The following is a 21749-nucleotide window of genomic DNA, read 5'->3' on the forward strand; positions in this document are numbered from 1 at the left end:
TTACAGATAAGAAAACAGAGACGCGAAGAGCTGTTCAAGACCCTAAAGCAAATAGGCAATATTACCTCTCTAATCTAGCTCTTCTCCTTATGAATCCACTATACGAAGTATCCCACACCCAGGTCTGGGCATTGCTCTCTTGTGCCTGACCATCAGCATAACTCACACTCCCCTCTGGGAGGATACTTATCACAGAAGCTGATGCAAGCACCACGTTAGAGAATGTGGAAGCTTTTCATGAAAGTGTGTGCAGCAGACAGGCAGTGCCAGAAACACTTGCCCTCATGAGTTTTTGGGATACAGCCCTCTGCAATTATTTTAAGGGGCCCAGAATATTTGGGAAAGATAGTAGTATGACATCTTTCCCAAATATTCTGGGCCCCTTAAAATAATTGCAGAGGGCTGTCTTACAGATTCTACTCTACAGTGGAGATCATGAAGAACTTTCCAAGACTAGGCCCCACCAAGAGGAAATACTGTCCACAGGAGCGTGAAGTTCCAAGGCAGGAGTAGCAAAGATTCCCCAACAGGCCACATGCCATGGGATGCCCCTAGGGTGTCAGGGACGCTTACAACCCTTTGCTGCCATATCTACAATGTGAAGTTAGTATGGGTGAGTACCACCATCTCAGGTAAGAATAAACTCCTACTATATATGCCGGGCAGTCTGTCAGCATTCTGATGCATGAACAGGTGAATAAGGAGCTAAATATACAAAAATAGTGTTAAGAAACTTACAGGAAGTCCAGCATAGTGACTACAGCCAGTGCTAAGATAGATTCTCTACCACATGGAATATGATATGCCTGCCTTACAAAAGATACATGAAAAGCACTCCTGGAAATATGTAGAAAGGCACCATCAGAAGCAGACATGGGCTTTCTTTTATTCCTCACACCCAGGCCCTTTGACTCCTAGCCAACTGCCCATGCTGGTCCCCTTTGCTGTAGTCAAATCTAGGTACCTTAGTTGTCTTGGCATTTCATGATCCGGTGTGATAAATGGCTGATTTACGATGTGAAACAAAGTTGGGCTTTCACATTTACATATTTTACCTTATGGAAATTTCCCTTCCATCTCATAACTCCAGAACTGGCATGTGGGTCATTTTCTTCTCCAGTTGGCTTTGTTAAACAGCAGCAAAATGTCTGGGCGTTTGGCCACAGCAGAGGGGCAGGCAATGCTTGACTGAGATAAAGCCTATTTGACTTGGCACATGTGCCAGAAACCCCTGAGGGCAGTGGGGGGTATGCTTTATCTAATTATTCACAGCCATGCTGCTGAGTGGAATGTGACATTGGCCAAAGGATAAAGATAGCAGCCTCTCTCATCTTAGCATAGCCCACCTTGGAAAAGGAAGGCTCAGGTTTAGAATACCATCCTCCAAATCTAGAAACATGGTTACCAAAAAAATCTTACTTAAACAGTTGGGAAGATGAAAACAATATAAGTAGATATCTTCCCCGGTCACCTTCAGATAGCTTGGATTCAGAGCTCAAGGCCACCTCACTCTCTGACCTTGGAGAAGTCACATAGTCTCACTAGGCCTCCGATTACAACATAATGTGAATGACTTCCTGCAGAGCTGCTCACCAAGAGCTTAGGAGACTAAGAAATTGGGCTTTGGGCTTTTGGAGTGGAAAAATTTTAGGTGGATTATGCTATATTATCATTATAGTAAAATGTAGACATGCCTAATTTTTCTGTCATTCATGGCTAGGAGAAATTGTTAAAAGAAAGGCCACATCTCCAGAGTTTCTAAAAGAAATCTAAAGCTTTACAAAACCATGGGAATTTCTTTTGTCTAAAGTTGAAGATAAAGTATCTACCTGATTAAGGGAGCTCACTGAGGACAAAGACTACATCTGTCTCATTCACCTCTGTATCTTGAGTGTCTGGCATGTAAGTGTACAGGTTAATATTTGTTTTAATGAGTTAATGATGGAGAGAAAAGAATTAAAACTAAACAGATGTGTCTAGTCCCATGCCTAGAAAAAAATAGGTTCTTGATAAGTATTTTCTTTCCCCTTTTCTCCTCCCTTCCTTTTTATCCAAATTTGCAAAAGATACAAAGCTTCTTTCAGGTAGGCATCAAGCATTAAATATCTTTCAATAGTATTAACTTCCTAAGTAGATTTTTCTAATGTTTTCCTCATCTGGCTCTATAATCTTTATTTTGTGAATACTTTGTTTATGTTCTGTTCTTAAGTGGAGGCAGGGAGGATGGGTAATGGAAAAGTCAGAAAGAATGGCAGGATAGGTCAAATATATCCATACCACTGAGAAACAAAACTCAATATATGACTAATAGAGGGTCGGTCATGTATTTTATGTATATATATATATATATATATATATATATATATAATCACTTCAATAGAATTCTATGCTGCATTTAAGAGGAGACAGTAGTGTTTTGAACTTAAGTGGATAGACTGCTAGAATTCCAGAAATATTTGTCAATACTGAACTTAGAATGAACTTAGAACTTAGAATGAATAACTTAGAATAATGAACTTAGAACTTAGAATGAAAAAAAAAAAACCATGTACAAGTTAGAGGATGCCTTAGAGATCATTCAGCTCAACACCTTTATTCTACAAATCAAAAAACTAAAGCTCAGGGACATTCAAAGTCCACATAGCTCAGCAGAATCCAGCCATGGCCTTCATCACCTCTGTCTCACCTTTAAAATTGCATAAATTCCTAGCCCGATGCATTGCTAATGCCAAAATTCAAGAAAGCTGATTTCACGGGCCTTATATATCACTTCACTCAAAAGAAATATTGGACAGAAATGCAGTGGTATTTTTAGTGATTCTTGGGTACAGCAGCCCATTTGGAATCAGCTTTTTTGAATAATAGGGTTGGCAAATACCACTATGGCCTGATAAAAACAAGAAGAAGCCAAGGGCCTCATACTGGCTTCAGATTTGAACGTCAACTCTGATTTTGCAGATCATGTGTAGCAAAGATGATTGACACCTTTCATTATGGACTACATGTTCAAAGAGGATTTGGGAATCGTAAACTCAGCTCTAGTCCTGGCTCTGGTCCTGGTAATCAAGTCACTTAAAGATGTAGACAAGGCTATTCACTGCTCTAAGCACTCATAGGAGTTAGAAGAGACATTTTATAAGTTCCCTTCCACATGTAAGTGTCCATGATCCCATTAAACATTTAATTAGCCTGAGAAAAATTCAAGCAGAGAAGCCTTGAGCCATGCAACAAAAAGTTAGCTGACACATCAGCTTTACTATGTTTCAGTATACTCAACAAAGTAATGTTTTATCTGTAAAATGTGCTCTTCCTTACAGTTTCTAAACCCTCACTAACATGTATCAAAACAGAAATGATAATAGACTTTCTAATATCTTCAAGGTAAAAGGGATTTCAAAGCCATTATTTTCAGAGAAAATTGATGAGATTTATACCTTACATTTTAAGCCATATTTTCTATAAGCTCATTTTATTTTACAAAAAGTTTATCACATGGGCAATGGTGATATTTAATATCTTTAATCTCCTACATAAATCAAAGCCTTTGTTCTCCTTATAGGTTTTATATTTTCTCTAAGCTTCTGCCTAAAATACATTCAACAGAGTCCAGTTATAATCTTCACCAGAAGTACACAAACAGATCAATAAAGACCTTGGGAAGATTCAATTGGGATACCTTGGCACCATCAGTTCTGGTTGCCTATTTGACTGAACCCATTTCCTGCTTCTGCATCCTTACACTGGTAAACATCCAAAATGGTTAAGATCTAAAATACCAACAGTGTAAATGTAACTATAATCAGCTGTTTTTATTAATGATTTCTTCAAGAACATATCACAGTCCAATAAACATGGAGTTGTTCAATGTGGTTGTTCTAAAAGCGGCTAATAGCAGGATGTAATTTGAAGCAGCTTCGGCTCACTTACAGAACCCTTGCTCTGTTAATTGTGATTTCACACCCCACTGAACAGCACAGCCTGGAGCTAATGTTTGTGCAGGGAACAGTTAGTATTCTGTAGTTCAGTTCTCTCCACTGTTGTTTTTCCTGTCTCCCTGTGGTTAACTTCTTCTTTTTCCAAAAGCTCAGTGGACTGAAGTTGTTCCCTTTCACAAGGAAACATTCTTTTTTTCCCTTCACCTGGCAGGAGATAGCCTGTGGATATAACTATTATTTTGCTTTTTGCTTTTGTTTTAATCTTTCACCTTTTCACCATTGTTCTCAGAGCAGCAGCATGCGGCTGATATACACTTTATGTTTCCTACAGCTGACCATCAATCCCTGTTATTAAACAATGGAATACATATATTTTTTGTTTTGGCTCATCCACACTAGTACCCTTGACTCTTTATTTAACTAACCATCCCCCTCAGGAAGTAAGAATATTGACTAATGAAAGGAAAATGGCTGCAGGAATTTGAAGTCATTTGGAGGCAAGTAACAAGTCTCTGACTAGAGGAAAAATACATATTGGAAGAACCAAGCACAATATGTTACATCCACAGATGTTCCCAAAGAGGCACCACATGCAGACTAGATTTCATCCAGGGCAAGAGCTTTTAAATACATTTTAAGCAAGACCCTAAAATAGAAATACTGAATAATCCCCTTCCCCAGGGACTCTGATATTTCATAAGAAAATTAAGAAGATCAAGGGTCAGCCTGGATGATACCAGAGGCTTTCTTACTAAAACATTTTATAATCTATAAATACTTGTATTTTAAAAACAAAAACTTAGTTACAGTGCAGGGGAGAGTGGCTATTTAGAGAATGGAGCAGTGGAACTATTACATTAAAAGGTATACTGTGAAATTTGTCATAGAGTAGGGCTACTGTCCTGTTGTTCACTGATGGTCATGAAATTAACTCAAAGTCCTCAAAAGAGTACTTATCTTCTCCTTTTGGCTCACCCATGTCAAAGATAGCATCATTGTTCTTGACATTCCATATGTTAAGCCTCCACAGTTAATAATAGTGAATTCCAAGACAGAGGCCCAGGGTAAGTACTGAAGAAGAATTTGTTTAAATCAATACCCAAAGATCATTCAAAACACACCCAGATGCTAACATCCTAGTAAGATATTTTATGCAAAGTTGAGGCAACATTAGTAATATTTAAAGAAACTTTTGTGCTCATTCTTTATACAGCTTAAAATAAAATATAAGGTGATATTTCACATTTTAAAAGTAGGGCTTATTTTCTAATTCTTACTACTGGCATAGTTTTTCTAGCTAATAAAAATTGCTTTTAAACAAAATCTGCTTTTCCCCCGATCTTCAGCTTTCCTCTGGGTGTCATGTGAAACACCATCCTTTGGGTGACATCTTGTGTGCTCCACCACAGGTCCTATAAAGCGGCAGCCCTCCCATGGTGAAATGGGTTACTGGTATGCTGTGAGAAGGATGCTTGGGTAGTTCAGCATCCACACTACTGAGATAATTTTGGCTACATTTCGCAGGAATTGCAGTTCAGGGCTTTTGAAATTCCCCAAGGTTATTACCCCATATGTATGCTAAACAGCAAAGTGTAAATGTCTTGTGCTAAGCCACAAGTAAAAGAAACATCTGGACAGTGGATAGAATCAGCACCGAACACGGCCTTGATGAGAAGGCTAATGGATGCCAGATGTGGAAACAAATTCATGTTCAAAGGTCCCCTCTCTAGGCAGGATCATTTCCAAGTGTCATGACCTAGGAGAAAAGTTCTCCTGAAACTAAAATGAAGCATGTATAGACTTCAGAAAAAAGTATTTTTGAGGCAATAATAATGTAGGAATTTAAGTTACACCAACACAAATATGTTCGAGGAAAGAGAAGCACCAGATAGACAAACAAGCTGCTGGAGGTGCCTAGACTGTCACATCTTCCTTACTGCTTTTCAGAGTCCTCTGAGACATCAGGACACAATTCTCAACAGATGGGAGTTATAAAAGGAGTTATCCCCAGTCAAAAACTGGGAATCAGATAATTCTATTCCACTACTCAGTGACTGAGGAGTCCTGAGCAAGTAGCACTAAGTTTGCCCCTATGCTAGTTTTACTCATCTATTTATAACAGAAATCTTGGAAAGAGTAAATGAGCATATGTAAAGCAACTTGCATGCAAGTTCAAAAAAATATTGGTTACTTTTCCCATTCAAGAATGAAGAAACTAGTGAAAAAGAAAGCTGAGGTTTATTGTAAAGTGATAAAAGGAGAAAATATATATTCATTAATTTAGTCAACAAATATTTATTGCACACCTAATATATGCCTGGCAATGCATTATACATCAGAAAGAAAGATCATGCTAATCTACACAGAATTGCTGCAGCTCACAAGTTTAGCTACGCTAACTAATTTACACAACGCTTTCCAAGTAACTTGCACTACAGTTTACTTTGTGAACAATAGCATGCTTGTGTAATACACACTATGACCAAATATGTAACACCAGTTTTCTCTAGAATAATGCAACTTGGACAAATCAAATGATGTAGGCTTTACTAGTTCTGTGGGCTAACTAAATGAATTAGCCTGCCCAGACTTGGAAACATATGCTGTGTTAGGAATGAAAAGAAAAGGCATGAGGAGTTATCTTAGTGTTTCCTAGCCACTAAAGAAATTGGGCATAAAAGAGAAAAGAAGTGAATGGATAAAATCATTGAAACTGGTGCTGCTAAGATGAAATTTAGAGTGACAAGAGATATTTGCATCTGTTCAAGTGACCACAGGTGAAGAATACAAGTTTAGAGCAATATCTTAAATAGACTAAAGTAGATTTAAAAAAAAAAGTGTGTGAAACCTGAATGGAAGAAGGTTGCAACAATCAGAAACAAAGATCGATAAAAGATTGATGTTATCTAAAAATAGCAACAGAGAAAAGAAAGCCAAATTTGGAGCTACTATGAGCAAAACAGCAACTAGAACTTGGTGAAAGCTTGAGTACAGAGAAAAGAATGTATACCTAAAAGGTCAGGATAGGGAGGATAATTTAAACCAACTTTTAATACAATATTTGTGAACATTTTAAATATGAGAGTCCACTGTAACTAGAAATATAGGGCATAAGGAAAATAATAGAAGTGGATATATGAAATATATTCTCATGGCTGCCAGCTATTGATATTTTAATCTTAGACCAGTGAGTTGATCTCTGCTGTCATCAATTTCCCCATTGTCTGAAACGGCATCAGGTATCACCATGGGCAAGACAGCCACATTCAAAGGTTAACTGTATCTGGAAAGAGCAGTAGTAATCTGAAACTCTTAAGCTCTGCCATGCAGTTTGCCCATCCAGTTGGAAATGGTAATCTATCCCAACCGTCATGGTAGAAGCAACCAATTATGGCAATGAAGGAGGAGTCTGTGGCCCTCTTCAGATGTGTCACACTAGACTGTGCTGCCAAAATAAATTTGAGTTATGGTTTTTTTAGCTGTTAATTGTTATCAGAGTCCCAACAAACTTCACTTACTGTATTTTGCAGAGATGCTGTCCTACTGCTCCTTGTATCTTTAGAACCTACCACAGGGCCTGGCACATAATAGACATAGTAAGCAATTTTGTTTAAATCATTGAACAGAATTTTTTGAACAGTGGAACATAGTAAAACCACAGGATAATTTCATTCACTTTTCAGAAATCAAGCTGTGAAAGTAACAGTTGCCTGACTTAGAATCTTCTGATTGGAACTCACTCTTCACCTTTCTCTTCCCATGCAGCCTACACTATAAAGTTGCAAGTTCCAAATGTCAGGCAGTGTGTCACTGGTAGTATTTGTCATTTACACCCAGACTCATGGTTTCTGCTTGTGTACAGAAAGGATAACAAAGTGACTGGCTTGCTATTATAAAGAGAAGGAGGCCTCTGCACGCCCATCACTCACTTGCAATGAGGTACAGCATCTCATCTTCCACTAGGACTTCTCACCAGGCATTAGAGGATTCTCTCATCAGAGTTAGTGTTGTTAGTAAGCCCACAGTTGCAAATTCATGTCAATACTCCTGTGACCAATTTGTTATATACTGTCATTTTTTTAAAAATGCACAGCCACACTAGCCTTTCTTTTTCACTTCAGCCCCGCTCTTTTTTATTTTAAATTTTCATTGAAGTGTAATATACACACAGAAAAATGCATGTCATAATTGCACAGCTTTATGACTTTTTGCAAACTGAACACACCTCATGAAACAAAAATCTGGATCAAGAAACACAAATTTACCAGCACTCGAGAAACGCTCTCAGGCTTCCTAAAAGTCAGTAACCTCTCACATTCACAGGAGTAAAATCTGTCTGAACTTACAATACCATAGATGATTTTGGTGTTTAGGCTTTTATATAAACGGATTCATTCTATATGCACTCTTTCGTGCCTAGCTCTGCCTTTATTACTTGGGGAAATGGGCCCCTGTGTAACATACGCATACCATAATTTTATGCCCATAATTTGGGTATAACACAAAGAAAGGAAAGCAAACCTAGAAGCTGTGTTATATGAAGGCTTTGTGTTATTCTTAGTCTTTTTAAAGCACAGGTAAAATCAGAACCAGTTTAAAAGTTGAAAACTAAACAAGAGATATGTTAGTCTTGTTAGTTGAAAATCTGTCTCAAATTATATCTATGTGTTGGGAGCTTCTTACACTGAAATGTGTACAACAAGATAGTAGGGGTCAATATTCCCTGAAACTCATGAAGGACAAGAGGGCAGAAGGCAGCCCAGACTTGCTGTCACAGGCACAGTAGTTGTCATGGAATTTAAAGACTAATAATTGTTATAGAGGACCCAAACCCTCTATAACTAAGGCCTCTAATGTGAGGGGATAGTGAAAATTAAGTCAGAAACAACTTGGACACCAGAATTTTAGGAAATATTCTTCTTTTGACATTAGGGGTCAGTTAATGTCCTAGTCCAGATTGACTCAGGATAAGAGGTGCCCAGCCCCCTTCTAACAAAACTCAGTACAACAGGAGAGGATCAAGGGAGTAAGGATGCTAACATTTTCTGGAGAAACAATATATCAACTGAGTGTGAGCACATGTGTCCTTTTGGGGAGAAGGAGATGATCACTTTCCATCTTCTCCTGGCATATTATGGTATTTAGCACCTATAAACACTGAACAATTCAGAATTTACTGGACACCTTGGAACTTTGATTCCCTCACTGCATCATCCGCACAGCCAGCAGTTCCCTAAGATCACATACCACCTTACACCTCAATGAGAAGAAAGGCAGAATGCTAGCTGATGGGGATCATTTGGAGAGTCCAGAACACCCCCAATTTCATTAGACTCATTGATAAATTATCCTCGCTCCAACAATTTTAATAATAGCTAACAGTTATTGAGCTAATGTTATATTTTGTTTCATTTAATCCTAAAAAAGAAACATGAAATAGGTATTGTTCTTGTCTTCATTTTACACATATATAAAATGAGACCCAAAGAGGTGGCCATGTGCTGACATCATGAAGTAGATTCAAACATTTCACTAAAGAGGCCACACCCTAACACAGTGGCTTTCAAAATGTTTTTTTAACATGTCCCAGTAAGAAATTATTTTACATTGTAACCCAGAATAAATATTCATATACACATGCATACACACCAAAATGTTTTAGAAAATAATATTTGCCCTTTCTACATAAATGCCTTATATTCACATTTTGATATTTTTATTACATTATAAACTCTTCTATTTCCTTTTAAAATGCTCACTGGGATTTGCTAATATGGATCATGGCACTTGAATAGGTTGTGAAAATTTGATCTGCAGTTAGAAAAACTCTGATCTAAGGTACTATACCATATTGCTTTCCCAGTCAATTTCTATTTGATTTTCTAGGAATGGATTTTATAAGCGCATTGTTAAATTTACCTCCAGTGGTGTGCTGGTAAATATTTAACAATCAAATCTTGGTAACTTATGGAGGGACTGATTTTTAGTGTTTGCTGATTTCTGTGATATAAGCGTTCTCACCATGGCCAATTTTAAGGTGCCAGCATGGTGACACTGAACACAGCCTTGGGAAGAAATATGTGTAATTGGCTTTTGAGAGATCGTACTAGCCAACTACAGCATACTAATGATTGTCCACAAAATTTTCCAGCTAAGCAGAACTGAAAAAATATGTTGTAAGGTCACTTAAATGATAGGAGAGTTCCATTATGCCAGGTTTAACTTATCAATAGCATTTAATTGTCTATCTGATGAGATCAGGATTATTCTACGCCTGAAATCTCATAGTATCTGATATACACAAGTTGACTTCTATTTGAGTATTGGGTTCATACGTGCTATAACTTGAAGAACATCAATTAGGCCTTGATACTTTATTATCTGTACACAAAGGTATCTAAAATTCCATGATTAAAAATGTTTCTCTCTTTAATGTTTTAACCCTGTGTTTTGGGCCATTCAAAAATTTGATCATCCCTAAGTGGGTAACAAATTAACTTGTATTAATGTGCCAAAACTGGTGGCTTAATATATCAGATGACTTGATGGTGGTAAGTAAGAGAATTGAGAAGATGGGACTTCTGATAGTAGCATAAAGAAAAGATGACTCTGGAGTCATTGAATTTCTGGAAAGAGCTGTCATTAATACAGTAGCACAGTGGGAGCCATCATGAAGCCTGTGGCCATCTGAGATGGCATCTATATGTAAGGGTATAAATGGGATAAAAGTTATGGGATTAAATAAAATAATCTATGTAGGACATTAACCATAGTTTTAGCACATAGTAAGTGCCCAATAAATTTTATTATCTTTAATGTAAAGGGTATGGGAAAGACAGAGAGAGGCTATTTGGGAATCTTTCTGGGCAAAGTTATATAAAACCAATTTCAAACTGATTTCAGCAAAACCAAAAGGGAATTTATTGTCTCATGTTACTGGGAAATTTTAGCTGGATTAAGCAGCACGGGTCTCACTATATCCCCATTCCTTGGCTCTACAATTCTCTGTATTCATTCTCAGACAGGCATTTGTCTCATGGTGATAAGATGCCCACCAGCAGCTCCCAAACTTACAAGAGCTTACATGCATTCTTTTAAGCCACTCTACCAGAGAGAGGATGTTTTTCTCCTAGTGGTTCTGAAAAATGTTCTTATATCATCCTGCTTGGCAATGGTTTGGTGACAGGCTCCTTCCTTAACCAACTGCAGTAGCCAGGGACACTTGACTCTGGTTAATCAGGTGTGTCATAAGCCACCCATCAAGCCAGGAATGAATTCACCTCACTTTAGAAACATATGTGTTGGTTCCCGAAGGAAAACTGTGGTGTAGTTTCCAGGAAAGAAAAAAAAAAAAAGAAATGGATGCTAATCTGTCAGACCAAAACGGAAAAATTCAGCACTGTTTTAGCTGATTGGGATTTTGCTTAAAAGTGAAACTTTTCCCAAATATTGAACATCTTATTCAGCAGATCAATTCAGGGATGATATTCAAAAGGCTTAACAACTAGTATCAAGTTATCGAAATGGGCAGTAATCATAACCTTGGAAGTGGAAACTAAAGAAACTACTGTGCCAGAATCTAACACTTTAGTTGCTGGGTCATGAGGAAATTTGGGGGTTGAGGATGGGAGAGGGTAGGTGGAGATACGCCAGAGAGGGGACCAGAATAGCCAGGAAGATGGAGAAATGCTCAAAGGGTTTGGTAGGATTGGCTATACACCAACTGGATGGAAATATTTAAATATTTTAACAACTGGTATGGCTGTACCAGTGTGTGCCAGCTGTGTTTAAGCCTTGACTAAATCTATTAGCAGCAATAAAATTAAAGAAAAATATTCTCTCAAATGCTACTTTCAGAAACATGGCTGTTGAATTATGGGGATGGCTCTTTTAGTAGAAGACTCTAGAATGCCCAAGGGGATTTCCAGCAAACAGGATATAGGATGAAGGCAAACATACATACATAGAGAGAAGTAAAATCAAACCATAAAATAAACAAAATGGTAGTGGAACTTTTCTCACTTTTAAAAAAAAATTGTGACAAATATGGCTTTTATGAAATTAAGCTAATAATATCTAATGTCTAGACTTACAGATTTTCTTCTATATTAACCCACATATTGACAATTTTGGTACTGTTCATTCCTTCTTGTAGGTTTGATTTTCCATCTGGTGTTGTTTCCTCTTACTTTGAGGTAATTCCTGTAGCATTTCTTTTTTTGTTTGTTTGTTGGTTTGTTTTTGTTTTTTGAGGTGGAGTTTAACTTCTGTGCCCCCAGATTGGAGTGCAACGGCGCAATCTTTGCTCACTGCAACCTCCGCCTCCTGGGTTCAAGTGATTCTCCTGCCTCAGCCTCCCAAGTAGCTGGGATTACAGGTGCCCGCCATCAAGCCCAGCTAATTTTTGTATTTTTAGTAAAGACGGGGTTTCACCAGGTTGGCCAGGCTGGTCTCGAACTCCTTGACCTCAAGTGATTCACCCACCTTGGCCTCCCAAAGTGCTGGGATTACAGACATGAGCCACAGTGCCTGGCCCTCCTCTAGTATTTCTGATTGTGTAAGTCTACTCATTATGAAATGTCTGTTCTAATTGCCTTTAAAAAGTCATTATTTCACCTTCTTAGAGTATAGTTTAACTGGATAGAGAATTCTGTGATGCTTGACCAATTTTTCCCCAGAACTTCAAACATGCCATTTCATTAAGTTATGGCTGTTATTTTTTCTGATAAGTCAGCGATCATTAATATTGTTGTTACATTACACATATGTGCTGCTTTATTCTGATTGTTTTCAAGGGTTTTCCTTTACCTTTAGTTTAATCAATTTGGCTATGATTTAACTACATATGGTTTTATTTATATTTATCCTGCTTGAGAATTGCTGAGCTCCTTGGTTTTGTAATCTCATGTTTATCACCAAATTGGGGGATTTTTTGGCCATGACTTCAAGTATTTTCTTTCATTCGTCTCTCCTTCTGAAACGTTAATTTTACATGTGTTAGACTACTAAATATTGTCCAACTAGACACTGAAGATTTGTTGAATTTCTTTTCTATCTTTTTTCTCTCTGATTGGATTGGATACTTGCTTTTGGTCCATTTTCAAGTTTATTATTTTGCCTCTCCAATCTGTTGCCTCCTACCGTGAAATCTTTATTTTAAATATTGTACTTCTGAGTTCTAGAATCTCCATATAGTATTTTTATAGTTTCCCTTCTCTGCTGAGATTCGCCAACTATTCATTCATTTTGTTATGTTTTCGAACATATTTATAATAGTCCAAGTTCTTGTCTGTTAATTCCAAAATGTGCACCATTTCAGGTCTTATTTCAAATAATTCTTTCTCTCTTTGCTCTGGGTGCTGCTTTTTCTGTTTTGTTATATGTCAAGCAATTTATACTTACATCCTGGTTATTATAAAACATATATTTGTAGGCAGTCTGAATTATGTCATCTTTCTTTAAGAGTTTGAGTTTTGTCCTAAGAGGCACATAAATAAATACTGGTGGATCATTTTACTTTTGTTAGACTTAGTTTCATTATTTATAAGGGCAGGTCTGTTTTATACTTAGTCCTATGACATGACCCTAATTCCAGAGCTTGGCCTTTACTAATAGAGTACAGCCAGTCTTTCTAAGGTTTTAATAAAAAGCGCAAAGTGCCTAGTTTGATCTCTGTACTCTGGCTGGCTTGGAACTCTAATATCTCTCAGATATGTCTGCCAGGCCTCACTGAGTCTCACCCTGTGGATGACCACTCAGATCTGCCTACCAACTCCATGCAGCTCACTGCCCCACAAATAGCAACCACTTTAGCAGCTTAGAATTCTATTAAATAATCCCTGCCTCCCCAAGTCAGAAGGACTGCCACTGCTACATGGCAGGAAAGTGCCCTGTGCAGAATACTGGGGAATCTATTGGGGTAACCATGGGGTTTCCCTCATGTGCTTTTTTTTTTCTCTCAAAGATCATAGTTTGCTTCATATTTTTTCTCCAATTTTCTAGTTATTTTCAGCAGGAGGGTAAATCCAGTAACAGTCCAATATCTGTACCTGACTTCTCCTAGTAACCATGTCATAGGAATGGTCACCAGGAATATGTGAATGATAGAAGTGATATTTTTGTAAAGACATGTGTGACATGTGTTCTGTTTTGTAGACTTGTTGGAGCCATAATGGTAACGTCTTCCTAAATCCTAATTCTGTATTTATTACTACTGACTACCATCTTGAGCAATTTGCTTTACTCTTTCTCTCTCTCAGTCCCTCTCTCACTCTCCACTTAGCAATAGATGACGTAATTATTTCTCACCAGGAAACAGAAGAGTTAATTCACTATGCAGAATACTCTGAAATTATACAAAAAGGGACTGTATACCTCTAGGAAATTATTAATAATAGCCACTTGATGGGTCATATTGCCAATCTGTAAAAATATCCTCCTAAAAATGGTATTCCTCCATTTCTGCCCCTTCACCATTTTGTCCAGAGCTAGAGAGAAAGCTTTTGACAAACCCAGTTTCTACACTCGGTTTATGCTGACAAACCTGAAACTTCTATTAGACTTTGCATCTTGGAAGAGGTAAAGGACAAAGGTGGATCACAGGGAATTTGGGGAGGCTCTAATTCAGAGGCATTGTAATGAGGGTAAGGAACTTGAGGATGCTAAAGCAGCTGAAATGGCAACACACACATGCTCACATGCACACATACCATGAAAATATTGTGCACTTTGATGCTTAGGAAAATAAAGATTTACTTTGAAGGGAAGCGAATAAATCTTCAATATATTCTATACTGAGTCACTTAACAAAGTGAATACTATTGATGGGAAGTAAATTACCGGCAATCACCAAAGTTTAGGACAATCTGCCTACCTCATAAAATCATTTTCCTCTAAATTCAGAAGATAAAGAAAATAGGAGATGAATAGGAGACGTGATTTTTATTTTTTGATTTACCTTACTTAGTTTTTTTGGTCCAAGGTCGAATAGTGAAGTGGGCCTTTCTCCTTTTGGCCTCATCACCATCCGTTTCTCAGCTCCAACATGCCAACTGGCAATGTCCCTCTCTTCAACATAGTTACCCAGGGTTCTTGGGTGTTTTCATTTTATCTATTAATAAAATAGGTTTATATAAGAAGGTCTTATCAATTAATTCCCACGATTTGACCTAATGTTTTTGTTGTTTAAAATTTCACACACATTGTGGGATTTCAAACAGCCTTAAACTCAGAAAATTTGAAAGAAAGCAGAACTCTTCTCCCTAACTTTAAATCTTACTGGCCTCCTCTATTCTGCCCCGTCCTTCATGCTTTGAAGGAACTTAACCTGTCATTTGATGTATTGTTTTCCATTCCTCCTAATCCCTCTCAGACCAATAACATGTATTCTAATTCTTTTTTCTCTAAATGCTCTCAAAATTTCCAGTTTTAATTTATACTTTTCTTCCTGTAAAAAATCAACCGACAATTCAGCATCACAAAGTCAGATCAGAGATATTTGAGTCAAATTTATCTAGGGCCAAAGCTGAATTTTGGCCTAGTATAATGTCATTTTGAAAATGACAGATCTTGGCCGGGCGCGGTGGCTCACGCCTGTAATCCCAGCACTTTGGGAGGCCGAGGCAGGCGGATCACGAGGTCAGGAGATCGAGATCATCCTGGCTAACACGGTGAAACCCCGTCTCTATTAAAAATACAAAAAAATTTAGCAGGGCGAGATGGCGGGCGCCTGTAGTCCCAGCTACTCGGGAGGCTGAGGCAGGAGAATGGCGTGAAGCCCGGGGGGCGGAGCCTGCAGTGAGCCGAGATGGCGCCACTGCACTCATGGACGACAGCGAGACTCTGTCTCAAAAAAAAAAAAAAAAAAAAAATGACAGATCTTTTTAGCGATCTTCATTATCTGAATGAAATTTCCAAATTATTTTTTCAACCTCCTGATCAATCTTTCTAACACTTACATGCTACTGGGAATTTATTATTTAATCAACTTTTGACAACTGTGTCTGAGGCACTGTGGAACATACAACAATATCTAGAGTGTGCTCCTTGATATACAGTAGTTTACAAACTAATGGTAAAGTAGGAATAAATTTCAATTTAAAAACTTTGCAAATAAAACGCAAGACAAAATATGATCCTCGTGATAAACATAGCACAAAGTATATGGGAATTTAGCAAATGAAGGAACCCCTTACAGTGGAGTAACATGGAAGTCTACAAGGAAAAGAAATTTTAAGGTAGATCTACTAAAAATGATTGGGTTTGAAATGATGAGCTACTCATAATAGCTTCCTAAGACTTCTGGGGAAAAATATCCTTTTTCTCTAGTAAAAGAATTACAGTCATGCAATGGCATATCTCCTATTAAAAATGCCAATATAGCTACAGCCTCTGTTTGTTTACCCAACTGAAAATGGCAGTCTAAGAGCAAGGGCTCTGCCTTTTGTTGCCTATAATACTGACAGCTGAAAAATTACAGAATCATAATCAAATTGCACATACTAGGACTAACCCTAACTTTGCTCCAGATTGATTGAGTGTGCAGGATTTGAGCACTCTCAGAAACCCTTCAGCAACTTAAGGATTTATTTCTGGGAAAGAGTATGTATGGTTTCTGGCATTTTATCTCCCAGATAGACCCTTTCCTTTCCCTGGATAAACTATTTTTGCATTGACTGAAAGTGCATTTCATTTCCGACACCGAGTCCCTGAGCAAAGAATGGATGAAAATACATATTAGCATATGCAGAGTACAGAAATGTTTTGAGTTCATATATTCCAGGGGTTATATTCACAGCAAACCTCTGAGATTCTATTAATGCATCAATTAATAAAACATTGGTGAGCAGGTTGCCTACAGAGAGGGCTACACATGCTTGTTTACAGTTGACACATCACTCATCATCCCTGAATGGAGAACTTTGACTGTAGAGATGCAATTCTCCAGCTGTATATGAATGTGTCTGCAGTAGGGAGCCTGTTTATCTGAGGAATGTGCTGCTGATTATATAGAAAAACTGAAATGGTGTCCTTTCAAAATGGGAAAAAATAATTATTTTTACATGACATTTGGTCATAATCAACCTGCAACTTATTTTTTATGGTATCTGCATTATTCTAATTTTTTAAATATTTAGATATACACACATGTAAGTATATGAATAAATCAGTTTTTGAGTATAGCACTTAACAATTGTCATGTTGAAGGAAACCAATGGCATACAAACTTTCAAGATTTTCACTAATGATGAAAATAGTTGGTAAAAACAGAGTTTTATATAAACTCTTTATATAAAAATGTTTAAGCATTTAGAATGTTATTTGACAGCAGGGATGATGTTCATTTGTTTACAACTAAAGTATATATCCTGGGTATCCAACTCATAGCCTAGTGCACACATAGTAGGTGTTCAATAAATATTTCATAAGTGAATGTGCCTCTGAGGCTTTGAGATAGAAGAATGTGCATGTTCCTTATTTAGTATTCTCCTGACCAAATACTTAAGCAGTAAATGTAGGTCAGTTCAGGTCTACATCTCTCCTGGCTTCCTAGATGCCAATCTCAGTTGCAATATTCAAGTACAAAGGCAGTATTTTTTCTTGCATAATACAAATTTATTACTGTATTTCTACCTGTTGGTGACCCTACCATCAAAGAGTGCAATAGGGGAAACGCATCTGATGTGACCAGATAGGTAATGAAGCAAAAATAATGCATTTCTCTTATTATTGAATTCCCATTTCCCATGCCACGAAAAAATGGTAAAGAGTCACGTGCAAACATAGATATCATGGATGTCTATATTCCTTCAAGAAACATTCATTGAATTCTTCTACTATACCAAAACATAAACAAAGAGAAATAAAACATAGTCCTTACCTGTGAAACAGGTAAACTGATAGACACTGTTGCTTTCTTTATCATTTTTGTTCATATAATTTTTACCTCTTTATGAATTTGGTAACAGCCTCTATTAATCTGTTCCTTCCCTATTTGAAAGACAGGCCAAAGATCCAGTTTGGACATGAGAGACTATTACTTTCAGTGTAATGCAGTGTTTCATTTGAAGTCTTTTTTGGCTAAGAGCCCTTTCCCAACAGAGAATTAAGCTTCCTATAGACTATAAGGTAATCTTTACTCTTTGAGTAGCCAAACTTTCTTTACAGTCAAAAGATGTCTACACTTTTTGCAAAGATACATGGTAAGTCTGTGTTGATGGCCTTCTTTGAATTAGCTCTTCTGTTTTACTAGGCACATAAAACAATTATATAGAGAAATTTCTGCATCTTTATCATTAGCGATAATGATCGCAGTGTCTTTTGCCTTCCATGGCAGTTTTTCTTCAAAGGGAATTGCATGTAAAGATCAAAGAGATAAGAAATTGATATGAAACAAAAAAATTCTACTACAGTATCAACTTTTTAAAAAAATTATTATTATTAGACTTTCTGGTGCCCTGTGGCAGAGCTCCCAGGGAAGCTCTGAGTTAATACTGAGCATTCCAATGGATGCTGCCATCAGTGCTGACATTCACACCTAAACAAACAGACAAAACATACCCCAGCTGACTCTGTGGCTCAGGAAAACAGCCCATCATTCGCTGCATGTGAAAGGAACAGAAAACAAGCGGAAATCTGGGTTTTAAAGGGCACTGCTAATATGAAAAGGGAGAAATGTCAAAAATCTTGAAGTAAACACTGGACTAGCTCCTGTCTTGCTTGTTTCATTGAGTTTTTTTCTTCTTTGGCACCTGAAAAATTCTAAATGCTGTGCCATTTCATTAATTCTCAATGAGCACACAAAAAAACAAATATAAATCAAAATAGCAATAGCAAACATTTCTTGAACAAACTACAACAGGAATATAAAGCCAGAAGTCAACAATTTGATTGGGGAAGGGAGATAAGACAGAATATTTGATCTTTCCTGGTAGTAATTGTTGAGTCTTAAATTGATAAGTGGCTATTTGCTGGAGAAGTTGGTATAGAAGGACATTCTTGGCAAAAGGGAACAGCATGAGCAAAAGCAAAGGGTCATCAACACCCTAAACACCTACTGAGTGCACATAGTTCAATATATCTGCAGCTTAAGATCTGAAGGCAGAGGTAGGCCCATGCAGATGGGCATGGTGAGCAGTAGGGCTTTAGAGCTAGCCAGGGACGAGATCATAAAGCACTGAGAAGAGATTTATAATGAGTTAATTCTTAAACCTGTGGGCAAGGGAAACTCAGTATACATTGATAGAAGATGGGCTACTCTGAATAGTAATTGAGACTGTGCATTAGAGTGTCTTCCCCAATGAGACATCATTCTAATTGCTAACATTTGCTAATTTATCTGAGAGCACATGAATAGTGTGGCTTTCAGGCATCTTGACTGAGTCTTGGACCAGCTAGTAGAGCCCTTCCTTCATAAAACCCTTCCAACACACAATCATGCATGAAAGTTGAAGAGCAGACAGGTATGCTCAACTGAACGCACAAGGGCATGTGGCCGCAACCTGTCAGAAGAATGCTCCAGGAGCCTGATGCAGTCAGATCTCTCACTTGACTCTGAAAATAATACGTTCATCTTATCTAGGAGGATAGAAGTAAGCAGGCCGTGTGAACATGCTGACCAAGTGTTTGCTCTAGTGCTAGAAAGCTGAGTGTCAAAGAATTCAACAGCAGGTACATAGGTTCATGTGTGCATGCAACTAGACTGCTCCACACCAGAGTTTTGGAAAGCTCTCTAGAAAGATCACGGACTACTGTCCAAAACATGATCCTCACAGCAAGGCTTTGCCTGATTCTCAATAGATTCATACGTTCTAGCCTAGAATGTAAAAAGATGCTCAATTCACAGTAGCTAGAGTCTACTGTGTGCACCCCAGCACTAGCATTCATTGCACTACCTGAGATGTGAAGACAAAATGAGGAATTGCCTCACTCTAGGTAGGGGAGGCAGCCACCAGCAATCACACTTGCCCCATCATCTATAGTTGTACAGGTTATACAACAAAAAGTTGAGAAATCGTGTACTTGTAAAGGGGGTATCTTTTTCTAATGCTCAAAACGGTGCTTTGGGGGGTGGTAGCAGCTCTCTAGGAATTTATTGCTAGAGCCCTGCTACAAATTACAACAGCTCAGTATAGTGGGGATAAGGAAGAAGTGGTAGCTTTGGGAGATATTAAGTGGTTAGATTCTGCAGGGCATAGTGGCTAATTGAAAGATGGTAGCAGGGGGTGAAGTGGAGAAGACTCTAGGGTGCAGATTTCTGGCCTGAGAGCCTGGAAGCAGAGAAGATCCATTCATAGACACGTAGACTTTGAGGTGTCTGAGGGATGTGTGGGTAAAGCTGTTTAGCAGGCAGTTGACCTAAGAAGTATGGAGCTCATTTAAGTGGTAGCTGAAACTATGAAAATAGATGAGTTGGCCCAGGAAGAGGTAGTGGTAGGATGGGGGGAGGAAGGTGTTAAACAATGGAATTTGAGATGCCGTCAAGATGAAGCATGATAACAGAAACCTAGGATGTTGTAATAGGCAGAGAATAGTCAAGATTTCAATTAAGGTCAAGTAAAATGAGAACTACAGTGAGTTTATAGTTTATTCAATTTAGAAACTAGTGGATAAGTAGCAGCTTTTTGCACAACCCTTTTGTTAGAGTAGTTGAGGCAGACTCTTAACCTCAATGGGCTAGGAAAGTTCATCTATTAAGGGAGGGACAGAGATGCAGTGGTAGAAATGCAGAAATGGTAACAGAGTTCATTGTGTTTTGTTGTGTTTTAAATGGAAAGGGAAAGAGTCCATCAAAAAGGTAAGTTTAAAAATGCAGCTTAAAGAGAAGGGATATAAACTCACGTCTACATTGCTGCCCTAACAAAAACAAAGTAAATGACTCAGTAGAGAGAGTACTGGACTTGGCTTTAAAAAGAAAAAAAAAAAAAAAACTGGAGTCCAAACCCAACCTGCAATAAGTACACTTTGTAAGATCACCTCCTTGACCCTCTGTGCCCATTTCTGTAAGATGGGACCACTAGGAACTACATCATAGAGTGTGTAAGGAGGGGGTGAGAATATCTGTGAGAGAGTGCCTGGTGCTGTGGTGTACTGTGTGTTTAGTAAATAGTTTTCTGAGTCATCCCATTAAAGGTCTGATTGGGCATGATTGATGTAATCACTGTTGCTTTCTTTACCATTTTTGTTGATATAATTTTTATCTCTTTAGGAATTTTGTGACAGGCTCTGTTAGTCTGTTCCTCCCTTATTTGAAGGACAGGCCAAAGATCCAATTTGGAAATGAGAGAGGACTAGGATGACACATTGGCTCCACCATTGATATCTCCCAGAGGTAGAGAAACAGGATTCATGAAGATGTTGACAAGACTCCAAGTTCTTACCTTAGCGTTGTTTTCAAAGGGATTTTTACTCTCTTTAGGGGACCATAACTTTCTAAGGAGAGAGATTAAAATAGAAGGTGACCTTGTTTTAGGGGGCCTGTTTCCTATTAATGAAAAAGGCACTGGAACTGAAGAATGCGGGCGAATCAATGAAGACCGAGGGATTCAACGCCTGGAAGCCATGTTGTTTGCTATTGATGAAATCAACAAAGATAATTACTTGCTACCAGGAGTGAAGTTGGGTGTTCACATTTTGGATACATGTTCAAGGGATACCTATGCATTGGAGCAATCACTGGAGTTTGTCAGGGCATCTTTGACAAAAGTGGATGAAGCTGAGTATATGTGTCCTGATGGATCCTATGCCATTCAAGAAAACATCCCACTTCTCATTGCAGGGGTCATTGGTGGCTCTTACAGCAGTGTTTCCATACAG

At 38.0% G+C, this 21749-nt stretch overlaps 1 protein-coding gene and 1 long non-coding RNA gene across 5 annotated transcripts in view; one reads left to right on the top strand and one right to left on the bottom strand.

Moving 5' to 3' along the window:
• GRM3 (glutamate metabotropic receptor 3) overlaps positions 1-21749 on the top strand; it is a 220543-nt gene that overhangs the window by 100624 nt on the left and 98170 nt on the right. For 2 of the 3 annotated variants that reach the window (XM_030822025.1, XM_003252323.4), the window contains exon 2: positions 21142-21749. In XM_030822025.1, coding sequence (XP_030677885.1) covers positions 21282-21749 — 468 coding nt within the window. In that variant the 5' untranslated portion in view covers positions 21142-21281. The remainder of the gene's footprint in view (positions 1-21141) is intronic. The other variant, XM_030822024.1, reaches the window with a different exon arrangement.
• The window catches only part of LOC115837221, a 69616-nt gene that overhangs the window by 38274 nt on the left and 9593 nt on the right, over positions 1-21749 (bottom strand). The window lies entirely within an intron of this gene.

This window comes from Nomascus leucogenys, chromosome 11 (genome assembly GCF_006542625.1).
Source record: "Nomascus leucogenys isolate Asia chromosome 11, Asia_NLE_v1, whole genome shotgun sequence".
NCBI lineage: Eukaryota > Metazoa > Chordata > Mammalia > Primates > Hylobatidae > Nomascus > Nomascus leucogenys.